The sequence below is a fragment of the Budorcas taxicolor genome, chromosome 3, assembly GCF_023091745.1.
Source record: "Budorcas taxicolor isolate Tak-1 chromosome 3, Takin1.1, whole genome shotgun sequence".
Taxonomy (NCBI): Eukaryota; Metazoa; Chordata; class Mammalia; order Artiodactyla; family Bovidae; genus Budorcas; species Budorcas taxicolor.
Genome location: NC_068912.1, coordinates 120,042,052 through 120,057,929, shown reverse-complemented (window position 1 = coordinate 120,057,929; position 15,878 = coordinate 120,042,052). Strand labels below are relative to the sequence as shown.

Below are 15,878 nucleotides of genomic sequence, written 5' to 3'. Positions count from 1 at the left end.
GATATGCAGATGACACCACCCTTATGGCAGAAAGTGAAGAGGAACTAAAAAGCCTCTTGATGAAAGTGAAAGAGGAGAGTGAAAAAGTTGGCTTAAAACTCAACATTCAGAAAACGAAGATCATGGCATCCGGTCCCATCACTTCATGGGAAATAGATGGGGAAACAGTGGAAACAGTGGCTGACTTTATTTTTGGGGGCTCCAAAATCACTGCAGATGGTGATTGCAGCCATGGAATTAAAAGACGCTTACTCCTTGGAAGGAAAGTTACGACCAACCTAGATAGCATATTCAAAAGCAGAGACATTACTTTGTCAACAAAGGTCTGTCTCGTTAAGGCTATGGTTTTTCCAGTGGTCGTGTATGGATGTGAGAGTTGGATTGTGAAGAAAGCTGAGGACCGAAGAATTGATGCTTTTGAACTGTGGTGTTGGAGAAGACTCTTGAGAGTCACTTGGACTGCAAGGAGATCCAACCGGTCCATCCTAAAGGAGATCAGTCCTGGGTGTTCACTGGAGGGAATGATGCTGAAGCTGAAACTCCAGTACTTTGGCCACCTGATGTGAAGAGCTGACTCACTGAAAAAGACCCTGATGCTGGGAAAGATTGAAGGCAGGAGGAGAAGGGGATGACAGAAGATGAGATGGCTGGATGGCATCACTGGCTCAATGGAAATGAGTTTGGGTAGACTCTGGGAGTTGGTGATGGACAGGGAGGCCTGGCGTGCTACAGTCCATGGGGTCGCAAAGAATCAGAGATGACTGAGCAACTGAACTGAACTATTGCAGAATTCAGGCTTAAGTTGAATAAAGTAGGGAACACTGCTATGCCATTCAGATATGACCTAAATCAAATCTCTTATGATTATACACTGGAGGTGACAAATAGATTCAAGAGATTAGATGTGGTAGACAGAGTGCATGAAGGACTATGGACAAAGGTTCACAACATTATATAGGAGGCAGTGACCAAAACCAAAACGTGTTTGTCTGAGGAGGCTTTACAGATAGCTGAGAAAAGAAGAGAAGTGAAAGCCTAGGGAGAGAGGGAAAGATGTACCTAACTGAATGCAGAGTTCCAGAGAACAGCAAGGAGAGATAAGAAAGCTGTAAGTGAACAGTGCAAAGAAATAGAAGAAAACAGTAGAATGAGAAAGAGATCTCGTTAAGAAAACTGGAGATAGATATCAAGGGAACATTGCATGCAAAGATGGGCACAATAAAGGACAGAAAGGTCAGGACCTAACAGAAGCAGAAGAGATTAAGAAGAGGTGGCAACAACACACAGAAGAACTGTAAGAAAGGTCTTAATGACCGGATAACCACTCACCTAGAGCCAGACGTCCTGGAGTGTGAAGTCAAGTGGGCCTCAGGAAGCATTACTGTAAACAAAGCTCGTGTAGGTGATGGAATTTCAGCTGAGCTACTTAAAATCCAAAAAGATGATGCTGTGAAAGTGCTGCACTCAATATGGCAGCAAATTTGGAAAACTCAGCAGTGGCCACAGGACTGGACAAGGTCAGTTTTCATTCCAATCCCAAAGAAGGTCCAAACTACCACACACTTGCACTCATTTCACATGCTAGCAAGGTCATGCTCAAAATCCTTCAAGTTAGGCTTCAACAGTATGTGAACTGAGAACTTCCAGATGTACAAGCTGGATATAGAAAAGGCAGAGGAACTAGAGATCAAATTGCCAACATTCCTTGGATCAGAGAGAAAGCAAAGAATTCCAGAAAAACGTCTACATCTGCTCCATTTGACTGTGTGGATCACACCAAACTGTGGAAGATTCTTAAAGAGAGGGGAATAGCAGACCACTTTACCTGTCTCATGAGAAGCCTCTTTGCAGGATAAGCAGCAGCAGTTAGAACCAGACGTGCAGCAAAGGACTGGTCAAAATTGGGAGAGGAGTGCGTCAAGGCTGTATGTTGTCACCCTGCTTATTCAACTTATACACAAATTATAACATGCAGAATACCTGCCAGGATGAATCACAAGCTGGAATCAAGATTGCCAGGAGAAATATCAGCAACCTCAGATATGCAGATGGTATCACTCTAATGGCAGAAAATGAAGAGGAACTTAAGAGCCTCTTGATGGTGGTGAAAGAGGAGAGTGAAAAAGCTGGCTTAAAATGCAACATTATAAAAACTAAGATCAAGGCATCCAGTCATGGCAAATAGAAGGGGAAGAAGTGGAAACAGTGACAGATTTTATTTTCTTCGGCTCCAAAATCACTGTGGACAGTGACTGCAGCCATGAAATTAAAGGGTGCTCCTAGGAAGGAAAGCTATGATAAACCTAGACAGCATGTTAAAAAGCAGAGGTATCACTTTGCCAACAAAGGTCCTTCTAGTCAAAACTATGGGTTTTCCACTAGTCATGTACAAATGTGAGAGTTGGACCATAAAGAGGGCTGAGCCCTGAAGATTTGATGCTTTTGAATTGTGGTGCTGAAGGACTCCTGAGAGTCCCTTGGGCAGCACGGAGATCCAACCAGTCAGTCCTAAAGGAAATTAACCCTGAATATTTGTTGGAAGGACTGATGCTGAAGCTCCAGTACATGGTTACCTGATGTGAAGAGCCGACTCATTGGAAAAGACTCGGATGCTGGGAAAGATTGAGGGCAGGAGGAGAAGGGGATGAGACAGAGGATGAAATGGATAGCATCACCAACTCAATGAACAAGAGTCTGGGCAAACTCCAGGAGGCTGTGATGGACAGGAAGCCTCGTGTGCGGCAGTCCGTGGGGTTGCAGATTTGGACAGGACTTAATGCCTGAGCAACAGCAAAGGCCTATGCTGCTATAAATTTCCCTCTTAGAACTGCTTTGCTTCATTCCACAGATTTTGGAAAGTTATGTTTCTACTTTCATTCATTTTGATGTGCTTTTTATCTTTGGTTTCTTCACGGACTCTGTTTCTTTTTCAGTAGCATGTTGGTCAGTCTCCATGTTTTTTACCCACTTTCTTCCTGTGGTAGAGTACTAATTTCATGCCGCTGTGTTCAGAAAAGATGCTTGATACCATTTCAGTCTTCATAAATCCATTGAGACTTGTTTTGTGGCCTAGCGTGCCATCTATCCTGGAGAACGCTCCCCATGCACTTGAAGAGAATGTGTATTCTGCTGTTTTGGGGATGGAATGTTCAATAGACACCTATCAAGCCTGTTTGGCCGAGTCTGTCATTTAAGGCCCTTGCTTCCTTGTTGATTTTCCGTCTGGCTGAACAGTCCCTTAATGTATGGCAGGTATCACTGTATGGTTTTCTCCGTCTTAACATTTGCTTTATATGTTTGAGGTGCTCGTATGTCAGGAGCATATACATATGTTTATGAACATCATATCCTGTTCTTGGAATACTTACTGTATCATTATACGATGCCCTCCTGTGTCTTTTGTTGTAGACTTTGTTTTAAGTTCTGTTTTGTCTAATATGTGTATTACTGCCCCACCTCTCTTTTTGTATCTGTCTTCAAGGAATATCTGTTTCCATTCTTCCATTTTCAGGCTCTGTGTCTTTAGTTCCGAGATGAATCTCCTGTGGGCAGCATATGGATAGTTTAAAGCAAACAAGAGAAGCACGTCCAGCTGCGTCATGTCTTTTTAACGGAGGTGATTCGTGACGGGTGTGCACTCACCGCCATTCTGTCCCTTATTCTCTGGTTGTCTTGTGGTTCTTCTCTGATCTCTCCTTTTTTAGTCTTTCTCTCCCCTTGTGGTTTGATAACTTTCTTTAATGTTATGTTTGCGTTCCTTTCTCTTTGTGTGTGTGTCCGTTGTAGGGTTTTGCTTTGCTGCTCCTGGGGGGTTCATGTATATGTCTCTGGGTAACTGTGTCTGTATCTGTCTATCTCTCTAATTTGTTTTACCCTGATAACCATATTTTAATTCAAACACAGTTTAAAGACTGCATTTTTTCACTCCTCTACTCCACAATTTTATGTTCTGATGTCATAGTTTACATGTTTATGTGTATCTCTTAAGTCCTCATTGTAGTTATACGTAGTTAATTTTATGACTTTTGTCTTTCAACCTTCGCACTAGCTTAAATTTTAAGTGGCTGCCCCACTGCCTTTACTATATATTTGCCTTTCCCGCAAAATATTTTTCCTTCATAGATTTTCTTATTCCTTTCTGTGGCCTTTTCTTTTTTCGATTAGAGGGCCCCTGAGCATTTCTTGTAAGGCTAGTTCAGTGGTGACACACTCTTCGTTTTTGCTTGTCTGAGGAACTCTTCTTCAGTTCTGAATGATGATCTTGTTAGGTGGAGTATCTGGTTGTAGGTTTTCCCTGTCAATACTTTAACTACATCATGCCGCCCCCTTCCAGCCTGCAAAGTCTCTAGTGAAACATCAGCTGATAGCCTTGTGGGGGTTCCCTTGCTTGTGACTCTTTTTCTCTTGCTGCCTTTAAAGTTCTCTCTTTGCCTTTACCCTTCGCCATCTTCCTTACGACACGTCTTGGTGCGTGTCCCTCTTGTTCGTCTTGTTTGGGACACTTCGTGGCCTTTACCTGGATATCGGCTTCCTTCTTCAGGAAAGGGATGTTTTCAGCCATCATTTTATCAAATGCGTTTTCTGCCCCTTTTCTCTCTCCTCTCCTCCTGGGGCCCCTACAGTGTGAGTGTGAGTATGCATGCTGCTGTCTCGGGGGCTCTTTAAACTGTCCTCGTTTGAGAGATGCTTTCTCCCCGCTGTTCCGATTGGGTGGCCCCCGTGACTGTCTTCCAGGCCACCTGTGTGTCCATGTCAGCTCGTCTGCCGTTGGCTCCCTGCAGTGTGGTTTTCATTTCCGTGGCTTCTTTTGCTCTGATTGGTTCTTTTCTTTGTATTTTCTAATTCTTTGTTGAAGTTCTCACTGTGTCCCTAAATTCTTTAAGCTTGGTCAGTATTTCTCTGGACTGTCGCCTTGAACTTCTTACCTGGTGAATTATTCATCGTGTCTCTTCAGGGCCTTTTTCCCCCTGGGGTTTCGTCTTGTTCTCTTATTTGGAACATGGTCCTCTGCCTCCTCAGTTGTTTGGCTTTCTCTGTCTGTCTCTATGAAGTTATGCAAATTTGTGCCGGCTTTGAAGGTATGTCCTTGTGTGGGGGCTCGTGACCTGTGTGCCAGCGGCTTAGGCGGCAGAGCTAGGTCTGAACTGAGCCTGGCCGCGTCCTCTGGGCTGTGCCGGCGGCTGCTGCACACACTTTATCCATTGCACCGGTTTGCATCATACCTAATGTTCTTGGGGCGCTCTCTCGGCTGGGATGTTTTGGCATGTTGGAATTTTAAAACCTGAGCTCCTATCACTGGGGATTTTCTATTCCCCCCTGCCCCCGCCCCCCCAGGGGAATCACATTCTGCCTGACACTGGGAGAATCCTATGGGTTCTTTCATATCTGCTCCTCTCCACTGTCAGCTGAGGATTTATGGGATGCCCACGCTGCCGGGAGATGCTTCTGCTCAGAGCCCTGGCAGCAAAGCTTTCCTGGCCCCTCTGCCCACAGGGACAACTTTTCGTCCCTTCCCCAGTCCAGGCCGCACAGGGCTGCCAGCTCCACACCTGTGATGCCCTGCAGGAGATATTGATGCATCTGATATCCACACACACACTCACTACGGCCACACAGGTGTTTTTAAGTGTGTGGGACTTAGGTCCCCTGTGACCTCAGGTGGCTATTGACTTTATATTAATAAATACTGATTTTGCCCAACATTTTGATGTATCTGCCAGGAAGGTGGTCTTTCAACAGTTAGCATACTGCTATGACTTCTTCAAAATAGACGTTTCTGAATACTTACCCCTCTTCCTTGACACTCTCATCTTAGCCCAGTCGGTCTGATTCCCCCGGTAGGTGCTGGTGCGTATTTTGAGAATTTGGTAAGTTTCTTGCTGGTGTTTTTCTTGTTTTCCCAGTTTGGGTATAGAAATAGGTTTGTAGTATAATAGAAACTGGGGAGGTTCTTGTTATTTTTTACACCGCGAAGAGGAAGGAGGGAAATAGGGTCACGGAGGTTTCACTATGGCCTCCCTGGTGGCTCAGACGGTAAAGAATCCGTCTGTGATAAGGGAGGCCTGGGTTTGATCCCTGGGTTGGAGGATCCCCTGGAGAAGGAAATGGCAACCCACTCCAGTATTCTTGCCTGGAGAGTCCCCATGGAGAGAGGAGCCTGGCGGGCTGCAGTACATGGGGTCAGTCAGACACGACTGAGCGACTAAGCGGGCACACACAGGTTTCACTTTGGAGGGCTGGGTCCTCTCTGGAAGGTGTCCCTGTGGTGCAGGGGGCGTCTGCTGGGGGTCTCCTGGGATCCCACCCACATGCCCCATCTCTGATGGCTCTGACACGTGACTTGCCCTGTCTTCACCTTCTTGTAGGGACAGACACCCTGGTTCTAATCCTTCCATGTTCACTAGGGACTTAGGGTTGGAGAGTCAGTTCTCCGTTCAGAATTTGAGTAGCAGCACTGTGATGATAACCATCACTTCTAGACAGAGGGGTTGTCTCCAGGTAAAGGGATGCCGAGTGTCACCTGGAGGGGAGTGGAGAATGCATTCCTGCCTGTGTGTACACACTCGTGTGTGTACACCCGCATGCTTGAGTGTGTACCCATGCCCAGGCCACACACAGGTGGCTCCGAGGCGCTGGCTGCTCTGTGCCCATCAGTGTGGGTCAGGATGTCTGTGACTTCCGGATCCTCACAAGAAATGAACAGGGACAGGAGGCAAGGAGGGAGCCTCTCACTGATTGGCACCTGGCCTGGAGTGGGCAGGGCTTGGGAGCTCAAGGGTGGCCCCAGGCCTGACCCAGAGCAGGGAGGGCCCAGTGCTCAGGGACAAGGCAGAGAGACCTCCGGGGACAAGGACAGCCCCCTCCCCTCCTGACCTGGGGGCTGTCCTGGGCCGGATGCTGCCTTACCTGTGTCCTCCTTTCCCTGACAGGAGAAATGTACCCAATGACGTTCATAAAGAAACCCCTGAAGCAACTTGGCAATGAGCCCCAGGGGCCTGAGGCCCAGAAGCCGCCACGCAAGGCCAGGTGCCAAGTGTCATACTCCACCTACGGTCACGAGTGAGCGTCTGGGGGCCCCGCTGACACACGGGGCTCCCGGAGCACCCCGAGGCTTCGTCCTGGCCCACCGAGGGAAGAAGGCCTTCACAGCAACCTCGGCCTCCGGGGGGAGCTGGGCCAGTGGGCTCGGGGGCCTGTCAGGACTTGAGCAGGGGTGGGTAGGTGAGCACCCCATGCTGCCCGGCGGGGTCCACGGAAGCCTCCTCCCAGTCTGCTGCCCGGCCCCTCCCCAGGCTGGGGGCCCTCGGCGCTACAGGGCCCCAACAACCAAGAAGCTTTGTTGAATGCTTGCATAGCAAGCCAGTGGGCGGCGACCCCTGAATAAAGTGACCGTCAGTGGCTGGTGCCTCTGCTGCTGCCTCTGGCTGGGGTCTGGGGCCCGCAGGCGCTGACGCTGGAGAGGCTGCCCCACTGGGGCTGCAGGGCACGTGGGGGTGCAAGGGCGGGGCTGGTGGCATCACTTGGGTTGTACAGGACTCTGCTTGGGCAGGCAGGGCAGCTGGGCAGGGGTCCCTGCTCTGGTGAGATGCCAGCTAGGCAGAGCTCTCTCTGTGGCGCTGGGGGCTGATGAAACCATCAGGATGTCAGGCCAGGCCCAGCTACGGGATGACGCTAGTCCCCCCACGCTGCGGCCTCCAGGGTATCTCTGAGGCTGGTCGGCAGGAACTGGTAATGGGAAGTTTCCTGGACGTGCCCAGACGTGTGCGTCCAGAGCGGGGAGAGGGAGGGTGGATGGCAGGAGGACCTGGGCCGGGGGCAGGATGGGCACTCTCCAGCCGTGGGCCACCCCACCAGGTGGGACCCGTGTGCAAGCCCACCTTCACCTCCCCAACGGTCCCAGCGTGCCAGGCACGCCCAAGCACACAACTGCTGCCAGGTGGGGTACGGCAAGATCACTGCAGCGACACGCGGTCTCCAGCCTTTTATTCATACGAGGACTCGAAGAACACATGTCACCTGTGGACGCTGTGCGGCCCAAGACACAGCCGGCCCGGCCACTGACCACACAGGGCCGCCCCATCCAGAGACGAAGGGAGGGCGGGCCCGAGTGCGGGCCGGGGTGGCCGTCTGGGCACACGGTGATGCTACCCCGGGGCCGAGAGTCCAGCTGGCCCACACCTGCAGGCAGGGAGGCCCTGGCCTGACCCCGCCCTGGCACAAGGTTCTGATAGGGTTGGCGTGTTTGTGTGAGCAGCCCCGGACCCCGTGTGTCCCAGAGCCCGGAAGCCCACCACCCGGTGAGAAAAAGCAAAGCGGCAGGAAGCAGCCTTCTCCGGGCCCAGGGGCTGGTCAGGAGGTTGGCGTGGCTACATGGCTCAGCATCCCCGACCCTCAAGACCACCCTGCCCTGCCCGAGCCCTCTCTGGCAGGGAGCGGCCCCTCCCCAGACCCTGCAGTGGACGGGGCTTAGGAGGGCGGGCCTTGGCTTGGGGAGGAGCCTGCAGAGACCCCAGGCCTCGGAAGGTCATCTGGGACCCTCAGAAGCTTCCGGGGAGGAGCCGAGAAGGCAGCTCTGGGTGAGAAGGGCGGGAGGGGCCTGTTGAGGAGGTGCGGCTAGGAAAGCCCTTAACTGTCGAGCGCCCTGGCCTGCGGCCGGCAAGGTCAGGGAAGGGAAGGCCCTTGGTGTGGGCGCCGGGTCTCGCTGGCCCTGAGCTCAGATTTCCCCAGCCACCCAGCATCCCCGTGGCCAGGGGTTGGCTGTGGCCCTGGTCCGCGTCGTCCTGAGCTGGGACGTGGCCCTGGTCTGGGTGGGGGTGGGGAAGGGCGGGGGCAGGAGGCGTCTCTGGAAGTCCCCGTGCGGGCGGCCAGGAGCGCAGTCCAGTGCCCTTGCTGAGAGGGGACCCCCACGGGGTCCTGGGGGTGGGGTCAGGGCTCATGCATAATCCCAAAGGCCCCGCTCGCCCGCTGGTGGGAACCCTGACACCCTCTGGGGGGTTCTTGGGCCTGAGGACTGGGCGTGGCTTTCAGACACCTGAGCCCCAGGTGCTCGGTGGCGGGGGAGGAGGGCACAGCCCGCACTTCGCGGGACACCGGTCAGGCGGCCTCCTCACCCGCCCTGGTGCCGCAGGGGTTGGGGGGAGAGGCCAGCGGCACCTCGAGGTCTCTGAAACGCATGGCTTTTGGGGCACACCGTCCCCGGCTGACCTGAGGGCCCCGTACAAAAGTAAAAGCTCGGGGGGCTGGGCGAAGCCCCCCACCCTGCCCCCAGCACAGTCACAAGCCGGGTCCCTCAGCGACCCCTCCTGTCCTGCTTCGGGGCCTCCCGGCCCAGGGAGTTAAATATCGTCTGCTGCGGGTTTTGGCAAAGTCAGTCCTTGGCCACAGTCCCGGGTGCTGAGGCAGTTACCGCCCCCAGGGAGCGGCTGCCGGAAGGGCCAGGGCGAGCCCCAGGAGCAGCAAGGGGCTGGCGCGGGGCAGGGGGCGGGCCGCGGCCGAGGTCTGCTGGCCTTCTCGCTCCGACAGCCCCGGGAGGGCATGCGTCAGCGGCGTCCGCGAGCTGGCGCTCTTCCTGCCGACCTTCCGGCCGCACACTTCGTCTGGGCAGCCCTCGCCGCTGCCTGAGCCGCTGCCGTCGTCGCCTGGGGAGGAGAGGGGAGGAGGTTCTAGGGGACCCCGAGGGCCGCGACCCTCTGCCTGGGCCTCCCGCGCTGGGGACGGCAGTTCCTGGAGCCTGCCGAGGCTGGGCAGACGTGCTGGCCGGCTCACAGCCGTGCTGGAAACAGGGTGGGGCACCGGGACCACAGTTGGGCAGCAGCCGGGCCTTCACAGCCACCTGGGCCCCGGGGTGGGGGCTCCGCCCCCGTCCACCTTTCCCTATCTAGGGCCTCCCCCTACCCTGCACCCTTTCCCAGCTGGGGCTCCCTGGCACCCCCACCCCGGGTGCCCTCACTGGCATCCTGGAGGCCCAGGTCGTTGCCCACACCCCCCGCCCACCCTCACTGGCATCCTGGACGCCCAGGTTGTTGCCCACTCCCCCGCCCGCCCTCACTGGCGTCCTGGAGGCCCAGGTCGTTGCCCACACCCCCCGCCCACCCTCACTGGCATCCTGGACGCCCAGGTTGTTGCCCACTCCCCCGCCCGCCCTCACTGGCATCCTGGAGGCCCAGGTCGTTGCCCACACACCCCCGCCCGCCCTCACTGGCGTCCTGGAGGCCCAGGTCGTTGCCCACCCCCCGCCCGCCCTCACTGGCGTCCTGGAAGTCCAGGTCGTTGCCGTTGTAGGCGCCGCGCAGGCGGTTGGTCATGATCTTCAGCTGCATAATCTGCTGGCGGATGGTCATGTCAGGCTTGGTGATGTCCACCTCCACCTCGGGGTTGTTGATCTGATTGGCCAGGCCATCACCCATCACCTCGGGGAGGTACCTGGAAACCAGAAAGACAAGCCCTGGGTCACTGTCCTGCTCCCCACAAAGGGACCTGGCCCCAGCAACACCCATCCAGCCCTCGCTCCTCCAGTCAGGGTAGTGGCAAGTCTGAGACCCCCCTCCCCATCTCCCGAGGCCTTCAAGGGCTGCCAGGAGCCCACACAGGCCCCTGCAGCAGAGCGTGGAAGCACTGAGCGTGTGTACACGGTGGGGACCTGGCCCTCGTCCCGGCTCTGGGTCCCGCAGGGTGTCCCACGTCAGACTTGGTGCAGGGCATGACACACCCGGGGCCACGGACAAGCTGAGGGGCCAGAGCGGCGGGACACTCACCGGCCCTTGGCCATCCCATTCCAGCAGCGCTCGTCACTGGCTGAGCTCATGGCCAGCTTCTCGCTGCACAGCGTCCCCGGGAGGCTGATCCAGAAGTCTTGAGCGTCTCGGAGCTGTGCCTTGGCTTCGGAGACCTGCGGGCAGTGGTCAGGCCACCAGACTCACCCGCCAGCCTGCCCCGCCCTCTCCACCCTGGGCCCGCCCAGCAGAGGCCACTCACCAGCTTCTGCAGCGTGCCGGCGGGCGGCCTCTCCTGCAGCGCCAGCTTGCCCCTGGGCCACTTCTCCTTGGGGCCAGGGCCCTGGGGGTTCACCTTGGGGTTCCCGCAGCCCTGGATGACCTAGGGGAGCACGCAGGGGTCCTGACGGGTGCGAGGCCGCATCCGGGCCCCCCCTGCCCCCTGCTCCCCCCTCACCGCACCTTGGCCGTGAATGTGTCACTGTTGTCCTGGAGGGCGTTGACGGCCTCTGCCAGCCAGTAGTGCACGCCGCCGATGACACTCTCTGCACCCGACGGGCCCCAGAACTTGTCCGTGATGAGCACCATGGAGTCTGGGCCAGCGTGAACAGAAACACAGGGTACTTTGCATGGCCGCACGCTGGCCCATGGCTGTGCTACGCACAGGCATGTCAGCCCGCGGTATTTCTGTGTGTCTGCTCACTGCAAGCCAACCCACCTACACGTGAGCTCCTGTGTGTGCTGGCATGTGTGTATAGGCTGAGCACGTGTGTCTAAGCTTACACCCGTCGGCACATACACGCACACCTGGCCCACTGTGTGCACGTCGCCTCACGTCTCACGACGTTTGCATCACGCCATCACACGTCCACGTTAGTGTGTGTTTCGGTGTGTATGTGTGCTGGCCTGTGTCACCACGGGGGTCGATACGGATGCGTGCTGGCTCACCTCACACGAGCAGATGCACACGCGAGTGCAGGCGTGTTGGCGCGTGTGTCTGGAGACCCACCTCAAGTCTGCACATGCCAGCTGGCTCACCCCCTGGCAGCAACGCCCACGGTAATTCAGGCGTGGGTCGCCCTGTGTGCGTCTCACGTGTACACCTCGGCGTGCTCGCTCAGTGGGCAAGGACAGGAACCTGGCCCCCAGGGCGCCCTCTGGGCAGCTGGCCATGGCACCTTCCTTTGGGAGATTCAGAGGGAACCCTGCCCCCCAGCCTCAGGGACCACCCGCTCTGGAGGCCAGGCCCCTGAGGGCAGTCGCAGCAGTGGGGGCTCACCCAGAAGGTTCCTCCACTCGGCGTCCAGGTCGGCCTGGTTGGCTAGGCAGCCCTTGAGCACGTTGCGGCAGTAGTCCGGGCAGGGCCGGGCACCAGGCACCCCCAGGCAGTGGGCGCAGTACACCAGCTTCATGACAGCCCGCGAGCACTCGGGGCTCAGGGGCACCTGCAGGGCCAAGGCAGTCTGACCCCGAAGCCACAGCACGTGATCACCCCCGGCGGGAGCCCCGGGCGGGAGTCAGGGTGCCCAGGTCTGCCCCACCGTGGCGGGGCCTTTTCTGGGGCCCTGCGTCCTCGCAGATGACCAAGCAGGCCTGCGGCCCGGCAGGGGCGGGGGCAGGGCGCACTCAGTCCAACCAGTCCGGTCGCCGTGCTGGGACTCCGCCGGGAACACTGCGGTCATGAAACCTCCCCAGGGAAGCGGGAACACTGCCCGCCATGCAGACGAGGGCACCGAGGCGGGGCGACTTACTGAGGGCCCTTGCTGGGGAGGTGGGGGTGGAGAGGTGGGTTCTGCCCAGCCCCGTAGGGGTCTGACACTTATGCCCTCCCACACTGGACACCTCACTCTGCCGCTCCACCTAGGAGTGAGCAGCCCTCTCATGTCCCGTCCACCGGACCCCTGGAGCCCCCGGGGCGTCCAGCCCCAGGCCCCTCCCCTTCCCGCTCCGACAACCTGGGTCCCACAACACTCCCTCGGGCAGGGGCGGGGCCGCGGCGCGCACCTTGGCCACCTTGCGCACCACGTCGCCGGCCACGCCCAGGCCCTGCACGAAGGCGCGCGCCGCCACGAAGGCGCGGGTGGCGCGCAGGCGCAGCTCGCGGGGCGCCTCGCCGAAGGGCCGCAGCGGCTCGGCCTGCTTGCCCAGGCAGTCCAGGTAGTCGTCAGGCAGCAGCAGCTGCGGGTGCAGCTGCCGGAAGAGGCGCTCGAGCAGGCGCGCCCAGAACTCGGCCAGCGTCTCCTGCAGGTGCAGGTTGGCGCCGCCGTAGTAGAGGCGCAGCTCGGCGTACAGGTCGCGGAAGGCCTTGGCGTTCTGCGTGTACAGCTCTCCGAAGGCGCCCGGGAAGGCCTCCTGCAGCGCGCGCTCTGAGTCGTTCAACAGGCGCTGGAAGTGATCTGGGCGCGGGGGGAGGTGGGCGTGAGGCCTTCCGGGGCCCCCTGCCCACCCCACGTGCTGCGGCAGCCCTGACCAGCACTCCTGCGGGCTCCCCGGTGCTCTGAGCCATCAGAACCTGTGGGGGCCCTGGATGCCGGCCCCCATGGCATCCTGAGCACTCCCTTTCCTGGCCTGCGGACTGCAGTGTCCAGCGTCTATTTCTGACCTGAGCCCCACGCGAGCATCTAGAAGGGACTGCTTCCGAGGGCAGGAAGGTGCAGAGTTGGGGTGGGACCCACAGGGGGAGGGCCCTGGGCGCCCCTCACCTGCTCTCCTTCCCAGCAGCTCTCCTTCCTCCCTCCACCGTCACCCAGCCAGCCCCCCATTCTGGGGAGTCTTGAGTCCCCCACTGTGTGTCTCTGTCTACCCTCCGCCCCGCGGGTCTCTGGGGCTCTCCTGGGCTTCCTGCCCTCCCGCCTCTCTACACAGCGCTCCATCTGGTTCTGGAAGCCGACCTGCCAGGTGGTCTGGAGAGGGCCCCCTGCAGCCCTCAGGACATGTCCAGAGTCCAGACAGGGCTGTGGAGGTGCGGGGTGAGGGGGGTTTGGGGGAAATGCTTCTGTCCTATGTGCTGAGAACCGGGGCCCCCACATCATCCTCCTCTCAGCAGGGAGACTGCAGGGGACAGGGCACACCACCCACCCACGCAGATGCATCCTCACAAGCTGTGGCCACCCCTCCCCACCCAGGTCCACCCTCGGGTGTCCAGGCCAGCTCAGCTCTGCTCTGAGGCTGTGGAGATGTCAGGCTTGTGGCCCCCAGACCAGTGCCCACACCCGCCGCACCCAGGGCCTTGGGCAGGAGACCCTGGCGCAGCCCTGGCTGGGTAGGGGCTGTGGGAGGAGGCAGCCAGTCCATATTCCTGTACCCTCCGGGGGCCTGGTCCCCACCCCAGCCCAGCCTCCAGACAGGCTGTCCGCAGCAGCACACGGGGTGGTCTTGGGGCCGCCATGCCCATGCCCGGCCCCCTGCCCCGCCCCCCCATCCTCAGGAGATGACGGCCCCGGTGGCTGTGGCCTGAGAGCTGTGTCCTGGAACACAGCCAGCGTGGACCCGCTGGGCTCAGGGCCTGGAGTGCTTCAGACCAGGGCCCCCTGCGCCGGGCGGCCTGGGGAGGGCTGCTGGGGAGACCTAGGGTGGCTGGACCAGGTGCAGGGGTGGGGCTGGGGTGGGAGGTGGCACGCAGAGGAGTGGGGGGCCCAGGTGGGAGTGGAAACAAGTGAAGAACTGCTTTTAACACAGATGAGTATCCTAAGTGGGTGACGTGCAGGCTCTGACAGCAGCTCAGTTGCTTCCGGGGGCCCCTGCCGCTGCCCCCTCCGAGGGGCCCACTGTAAATGTTACCAAGTGGTCCTACCACCCCTCGCTCTGGGCCCAGACGTGACGGCCAAGCCTGGAGGGAACCGCTGACCCACACACGGCTGCCCCGGAGACACCGGGACCACGCCATGGGCCCCCGCTCGCCGCGCCCTGTGGTCCTCACACAGAGCTCCCGGCTCCAGAGCCTGGTGGCCCGCCTCAGGCCAGTCCCTGGCAGACGCTGGGAGAGCTCTGGGTGCCGGGGAGCCACCTGAAGGCGGAGGATCCCCTCTGGAGGGCTGACGGGACAGACATGCTGGCTCCTTGAGCAGATGAAGAGGCCCGCAGGCGATCTGCTAACGCGCCCGCTCTGGCCCACCCCTGCCAAGAGTGTCTGCGGCCCCCGAGCCTGCTCACCGTCAAAGCCCCGCTGCTGGGCGGCCAGCGTGGCCTGCAGCGCCCGGCTGCTCTCCAGGAGCGCCGTCTCCAGCTCAGCACGGCTGCGGTTGGCCAGGTTCCCCTCCATCTCGCTGGTGCAGCAGGTGTAGCCCTGGGGGCAGATGCGCAGATGCTCGCCTGTGGGGAGGGGCTGGCGTGAGGGAGAGCAGGGGTGGGGGTGGGGGGGCTGGCCCCGGGAGGGGCACAGCGGGGGTGGGGGACCGCCTGGGGGAGGCAGGCCCAGGAAGGGCCTGGGCCCCACAGGGGCCGCGCTGCCCTCAGCAGAATTCGTCCCCCAGGCCCCTGGGGGTGGGGAGGCTGAGAGCCAGGGCAGGGGTGTGGGGTGCCGCTCCCAGCCCCCCTCCCTGCCCCCATCCACGTGAAGAGGTGTCCCAGGCGCCCGGAGCAGCTCAGCTCAACTCCTGAACTCAGCACAGAGGCCGCAGGGCCTGTGGGTGGGGGGGGCCCCGCCAGACTCCAGGTTCATGGAGGAGGGTGAGAGGCGTCCAGGACTACTGGCAGCCCTCCCCTCTGTCCAGGCTGAGGGCAGGGGGACGAGAGGACCCCTGAGGGGCAGGACAGCCCCAGCCTCCCCCACAGCACCTCGGGGCGCTGGCCCACCGAGGGCGGGCAGCCCTGCAGGCTGGGGGGCTGCCCACCCACAGCTCTGGGCTGGCCAGAGGCAGGGGCCTCTCGTCAGGACAAGTGGGAAGCACGTCCAATGGGGCCCTGCTGTGAGCCCGCCCTGCTCAGCAGGACACACCTAGGCCCCTCAGGGCCCCCACCGCCCCCTGCTGCTGCCCACGCACTGGCTCCCGGTGGCCCAGCTCACGGCAGCGCCAGGGCAGCACTGAGGCTGGCCTGGTGGCCCCTGTGGTGCAGGGCGCACCTTTCAAAAGGTGCCGGTCCGGGTTTTGAGTGGGTGCTGTGAACCCACTTTGCAGACCAGGAAACAGGCTGGCTGAGGTTAGGTTTCGTGTCCAAAGTTACACA

At 59.0% G+C, this 15,878-nt stretch overlaps 2 protein-coding genes across 2 annotated transcripts in view; one reads left to right on the top strand and one right to left on the bottom strand.

Annotated features, from left to right (window-relative positions):
- The window catches only part of ANKMY1 (ankyrin repeat and MYND domain containing 1), a 56,324-nt gene extending 49,261 nt beyond the window's left edge, over positions 1 to 7,063 (top strand). Inside the window, exon 18 of the mRNA XM_052638186.1 lies at positions 6,930 to 7,063. Coding sequence (XP_052494146.1) covers positions 6,930 to 7,063 — 134 coding nt within the window. The remainder of the gene's footprint in view (positions 1 to 6,929) is intronic.
- Positions 7,064 to 7,966: 903 nt separating this feature from the next.
- GPC1 (glypican 1) overlaps positions 7,967 to 15,878 on the bottom strand; it is a 28,121-nt gene continuing 20,209 nt past the window's right edge. The window contains exons 2-9 of the mRNA XM_052637322.1: positions 14,865 to 15,023; positions 12,717 to 13,108; positions 11,992 to 12,157; positions 11,175 to 11,305; positions 10,975 to 11,094; positions 10,755 to 10,888; positions 10,247 to 10,422; positions 7,967 to 9,638 (exon numbers count right to left, since the gene is read on the bottom strand). Coding sequence (XP_052493282.1) covers positions 9,403 to 9,638; positions 10,247 to 10,422; positions 10,755 to 10,888; positions 10,975 to 11,094; positions 11,175 to 11,305; positions 11,992 to 12,157; positions 12,717 to 13,108; positions 14,865 to 15,023 — 1,514 coding nt within the window. The 3' untranslated portion in view covers positions 7,967 to 9,402. The remainder of the gene's footprint in view (positions 9,639 to 10,246; positions 10,423 to 10,754; positions 10,889 to 10,974; positions 11,095 to 11,174; positions 11,306 to 11,991; positions 12,158 to 12,716; positions 13,109 to 14,864; positions 15,024 to 15,878) is intronic.